Source organism: Oncorhynchus keta, chromosome 6, assembly GCF_023373465.1.
Source record: "Oncorhynchus keta strain PuntledgeMale-10-30-2019 chromosome 6, Oket_V2, whole genome shotgun sequence".
NCBI lineage: Eukaryota > Metazoa > Chordata > Actinopteri > Salmoniformes > Salmonidae > Oncorhynchus > Oncorhynchus keta.
In genome coordinates, this window is record NC_068426.1 from 6,228,212 (window position 1) to 6,234,442 (window position 6,231).

At 43.0% G+C, this 6,231-nt stretch overlaps 1 protein-coding gene across 1 annotated transcript in view; it reads left to right on the top strand.

Moving 5' to 3' along the window:
• Positions 1-5,009, top strand: part of ccdc169 (coiled-coil domain containing 169) — a 15,551-nt gene extending 10,542 nt beyond the window's left edge. The window contains exons 4-6 of the mRNA XM_052521744.1: positions 1,426-1,479; positions 2,076-2,158; positions 4,810-5,009. Of these exons, the coding sequence (XP_052377704.1) occupies positions 1,426-1,479; positions 2,076-2,158; positions 4,810-4,948 (276 nt within the window). The 3' untranslated portion in view covers positions 4,949-5,009. The remainder of the gene's footprint in view (positions 1-1,425; positions 1,480-2,075; positions 2,159-4,809) is intronic.
• Positions 5,010-6,231: the final 1,222 nt, after the last annotated feature.

Genomic DNA, 6,231 nt, shown 5'->3' on the forward strand with positions numbered 1-6,231 from the left:
CTGTTGGTGTCAGATACCTAGACCCATAAACTGGGGATTTGAAAGGCCTGTTGGTATAGATATCTAGACCCTCTAATCTGAAAGGCCTGTGTGGTTTCTGTAGATATCTAGACCCTCTAATCTGAAAGGCCTGTTGGTGTGTGATATCTAGACCCCTAATCTGAAAGGCCTGTTGGTGTTTTCTCATGATCTACCTGACTCACTGGTTAATCTGAAAGGAATGTTTTCATTTAGATATTAGACCCATTTTAATCTGAAAGGCCTGTTGTTAGTGTCAGATATCTAGACCCTCTAATCTGAAACCACTGTTTATGGTGTAGATATCTAGACCCTCTAATCTGAAAGGCCTGTTGGTGTAGATATCTAGACCCTCTAATCTGAAAGGCCTGTGGTGTAGATATCCTAGACCCTCTAATCTGAAAGGCCTGTTGGTGTAGATATCTAGACCCTCTAATCTGAAAGGCCTGTTGGTGTAGATATCTAGACCCTCTAATCTGAAAGGCCTGTTGGTGTAGATATCTAGACCCTCTAATCTGAAAGGCCTGTTGGTATAGATATCTAGACCCTCTAATCTGAAAGGCCTGTTGGTGTAGATATCTAGACCCTCTAATCTGAAAGGCCTGTTGGTGTAGATATCTAGACCCTCTAATCTGAAAGGCCTGTTGGTGTAGATATATAGACCCTCTAATCTGAAAGGCCTGTTGGTGTAGATATCTAGACCCTCTAATCTGAAAGGCCTGTTGGTGTAGATATCTAGACCCTCTAATCTGAAAGGCCTGTTGGTTTAGATATCTAGACCCTCTAATCTGAAAGGCCTGTTGGTGTAGATATCTAGACCCTCTAATCTGAAAGGCCTGTTGGTGTAGATATCTAGACCCTCTAATCTGAAAGGCCTGTTGGTGTAGATATCTAGACCCTCTAATCTGAAAGGCCTGTTGGTGTAGATATCTAGACCCTCTAATCTGAAAGGCCTGTTGGTGTAGATATCTAGACCCTCTAATCTGAAAGGCCTGTTGGTGTAGATATCTAGACCCTCTAATCTGAAAGGCCTGTTGGTGTAGATATCTAGACCCTCTAATCTGAAAGGCCTGTTGGTGTAGATATCTAGACCCTCTAATCTGAAAGGCCTGTTGGTGTAGATATCTAGACCCTCTAATCTGAAAGGCCTGTTGGTGTAGATATCTAGACCCTCTAATCTGAAAGGCCTGTTGGTGTAGATATCTAGACCCTCTAATCTGAAAGGCCTGTTGGTGTAGATATCTAGACCCTCTAATCTGAAAGGCCTGTTGGTGTAGATATCTAGACATACCATCAGTTCATCTGATTAGTCTGACCCTTACCATACACTCATAAAAAAAAAGTGCGCTTGCAATACTCTGACTTACTCATTCTTTCATGTCTCACTTTCTTTCTTTTAATTCCCAGGCCTTTTATAAAGCCAACGCAGTGAGGCGTGTGTATCTGTCAGAAATAGCTACGGTAAGCATTGTCTTCTCACATCGGTCCTTCCTCTTATAAGGCAGAACTTCTGGCAAAGACCAGAGAACCACACACACACACACACACACACACACACAGTCCTATTGACTGACTGCCACTATGAAATATAGCAGCTATATAGAGAGAGAACATTGTGCAGTTGGAGAGGTGGTGTGTGTGTGTTCTCAGCCCTACTTTCTCATTCACCCTCTAGAGTTCCCTCTCCAATGATGCAGTGCTGTTGGTCTCCCTCCCTCCCTTCCTCCCTCCCAAACACACACACACTCATATATATATATATATATATACACACACACACTCATACAGTGCCGTTGGTCTCCCTCCCTCTCTGTCACAAACACACACACACACACACAGAGAGGAGAGGAGAGGAGAGAGGAAAGAACTGAGTCAAGGACTTTCAGCCTTGTTTTCTTTCAGACACACACACACACACACACACACACACACACACACACACACACACACACACTCACCCAGACATGTACTCATGTACAGGTATTCAAATCTATTCAGATTATAAGGAAGCTACATCAATGTCTGTGTGATAGAAAATATATTTTGCTGTGTCACAGTCGTCATCAACCCTGGATGTCACCAGGCGTCAATACCAGGTCCAGCCACAGAGGGAGAGGGCGCCAGAGAGCCATATGAGGAAGTGAGTTCGTGCAGCCTCGAACCACAGATCTAGGATCAGTTTACTTGCCCATCCAATCCTAAAAGTCACCATGATATGGGGGTGGAATTATATCTGATCGTGGAACAGTAGTTATTTAAGGACATTTCTGACTCGATACAAACATGTCTACTCATCTGTGCTCTCTCTCACTCTCATAAATACATTCTGTAGTAGGGGCCCCATATTATATAACTACATTCTGTAGTAGGGGCCCCATATTATATAACTACATTCTGTAGTAGGGGCCCCATATTATATAACTACATTCTGTAGTAGGGGCCCCATATTATATAACTACATTCTGTAGTAGGGGCCCCATATTATATAACTACATTCTGTAGTAGGGGCCCCATATTATATAACTACATTATGTAGTAGGGGCCCCATATTATATAACTACATTCTGTAGTAGGGGCCCCTACATTCTGTAGTAGGGGCCCCATATTATATAACTACATTCAGTAGGGGCCCCATATTATATAACTACATTCTGTAGTAGGGGCCCCATATTATATAACTACATTATGTAGTAGGGGCCCCATATTATATAACTACATTCTGTAGTAGTATTATATAACTACATTCTGGGGGGCCCCATATTATATAACTACATTCTGTAGTAGGGGCATATATGTAGTAGGGGCCCCATATTATATAACTACATTATGTAGTAGGGGGCCCCATATTATATAACTACATTATGTAGTAGGGGCCCATATTATATAATTACATTCTGTAGTAGGGGCCCCATATTATATAACTACATTATGTAGTAGGGCCCCATATTATATAACTACATTCTGTAGTAGGGGCCCCATATTATATAACTACATTATGTAGTAGGGGCCCCATATTATATAACTACATTATGTAGTAGGGGCCCCATATTATATAACTACATTCTGTAGTAGGGGCCCATATTATATAACTACATTCTGTAGTAGGGGCCCCATATTATATAAATACATTCTGTAGTAGGGGCCCATATTATATAAATACATTCTGTAGTAGGGGCCCCATATTACATTCTGTAGTAGGGGCCCCATATTATATAACTACATTCTGTAGTAGGGGCCCCATATTATATAACTACATTCTGTAGTAGGGGCCCATATTATATAACTACATTATGTAGTAGGGGCCCCATATTATATAACTACATTCTGTAGTAGGGGCCCCATATTATATAACTACATTCTGTAGTAGGGGCCCCATATTATATAACTACATATTATATAACTACATTCTGTAGTAGGGGCCCCATATTATATAACTACATTCTGTAGTAGGGGCCCCATATTATATAACTACATTCTGTAGTAGGGGCCCCCTATATTATATAGGGGCCCCATACTACATTCTGTAGTAGGGGCCCCATATTATATAACTACATTCTGTAGTAGGGGCCCATATTATATATTATATAACTACATTCTGTAGTAGGGGCCCCATATTATATAACTACATTCTGTAGTAGGGGCCCCATATTATATAACTACACATATTCTGTAGGGGCCCCAGGGGGGGCCCCATATTATATAACTACATTCTGTAGTAGGGGCCCCATATTATATAACTACATTCTGTAGTAGGGGCCCCATATTATATAACTACATTATGTAGGGGCCCTACATATTATATAATTACCCCATATTATATAACTGTAGTAGGGGCCCCATATTATATAACTACATTCTGTAGTAGGGGCCCATATTATATAACTACATTCTGTAGTAGGGGCCCCATATTATATAACTACATCCTGTAGTAGGGGCCCCATATTATATAATTACATTCTGTAGTAGGGGCCCCATATTATATAACTACATTATGTAGTAGGGGCCCCATATTATATAATTACATTCTGTAGTAGGGGCCCCATATTATATAATTACATTATGTAGTAGGGGCCCCATATTATATAATTACATTATGTAGTAGGGGCCCCATATTATATAATTACATTCTGTAGTAGGGGCCCCATATTATATAACTACATCCTGTAGTAGGGGGCCCCATATTATATAACTACATTCTGTCAGTGTCTGTCAAATTAAGGTCTGCTGGTGGATTATTAAACACACACACACACACACACACACACATATTTCAACTACACAGATTAGGAGATATCATTGGTTTTGTGACTGTGATGGGTTGTGAATGACTTTGAACTTCACTTTACATGTTTTGAGTTGACAGCTCAGAAGAATTCCGTCAAGGCAGCTCGCTTGAGTTGTCAAAGTCAGAATATGTTATGAAATCAACTTCTCAATGCCGGTTATTTCGTTATGTAAGGTAGTACTTTTATCATAAAATTGTTTTTTAAAATATCATCTTTATAATGTATCAAATCTGAAAATGATTAAGATTTTGATGTTTGTTTATTCATAAAATATATCCATCCATCCATATGCTCTCTCTCTCTCTCTCTCTTTTCTCTCTCTGTCTTTTCTCTCTCTCTCTTTTCTCTCTCTCTCTTTTCTCTCTCTCTCTTCTCTCTCTCTCTCTTTTCTCTCTCTTTTCTCTCTCTCTTTTCTCTCTCTCTCTCTCTTTTCTCTCTCTTTTCTCTCTCTCTCTCTTTTCTCTCTCTCTCTCTTTTCTCTCTCTTCTCTCTCTCTCTCTCACAGGGGGAAGCAGGCCAGTAAGCAGTCAGGAAGAGGAGAGGGAGGAGGAAGAGACAGAGGAAGTGGTGGCGGAGGAAAAGAGGGAGGAAGAGGAGTCAGGAAGGCTGACGTGGGGAGCAGTTTACCCATACTGAAACACTGAGTCACCTCTCATATACAACAGTGCTGGTTTGATTTGTGTAATAAAATTGTCTCACTGGCAATGTGGTGTGTATTTATACCCTAATGTTCTTTTTTGAGATCTGTGGGGACGACAGGATTGAATTGAAGAACAAAGGAGAGTTGTAGCATGGAGGAGTGGGAAGGAGAAGAGAGGAAAGAATGGAAGGAGAGGAGGGGAGAGGAGAGGAGGGGATAGAGGAGAAGGGATGAGGAGGGGATAGAGGAGAGGAGAAAGTATGAGGAGGGGATAGAGGAGATGAGAAGGGATGAGGAGGGGATAGAGGAGAGAAGGGATGAGGAGGGGATAGAGGAGAAGGGATGAGGAGGGGATAGAGGAGAAGGGATGAGGAGGGGATAGAGGAGAAGGGATGAGGAGGGGATAGAGGAGAAGGGATGAGGAGGGGCTAGAGGAGAGGAGAAGGGATGAGGAGGGGATAGAGGAGAAGGGATGAGGAGGGGCTAGAGGAGAGGAGAAGGGATGAAGAGGGGATAGAGGAGAGGAGAAGGGATGAGGAGGGGATAGAGGAGAAAAGATGAGGAGGGGATAGAGGGGATAGGATGAGGAGAGCAAAACAGATGAGGAGGGGATAGAGGAGAGGAGAAGGGATGAGGAGGGGAGAAGGGATGAGGAGGGGATAGAGGAGAAGGTATGAGGAGGGGATAGAGGAGAGGCGACGGGATGAGGAGGGGATAGAGAAGAAAAGATGAGGAGGGGATAGAGGGGATAGGATGAGGAGAGCAAAACAGATGAGGAGGGGATAGAGGAGAGGAGAAGGGATGAGGAGGGGATAGAGGAGGGGAGAAGGGATGAGGAGGGGATAGAGGAGAAGGGATGAAGAGGGGATAGAGGAGAGGAGAAGGGATGAGGAGGGGAGAAGGGATGAGGAGGGGAGAAGGGATGAGGAGGGGATAGAGGAGAGGAAAACGGATGAGGAGGGGATAGAGGGGACGGGATGAGGGGATAGAGGAGAAAAGATGAGGAGGGGATAGAGTTGGATAGGATGAGGAGAGCAAAACAGATGAGGAGGGGATAGAGGAGAGGAGAAGGGATGAGGGGATAGAGGAGAGGCAAACGGATGATGAGGAGATGGGACGGGATGAGGAGAGGGGATGGGATGAGGAGGGGAAAACTAATGAGGAGGGCATAGAGGGGAAGGGATGAGGAGGGATCAGAATTGAATAGTCCTGCTGTAGGGTTTTGGTCCTTATTTACATATTTCCCAGGGTACTTTTCGGCTTGAATTTTCTCGTTACCAGTACACC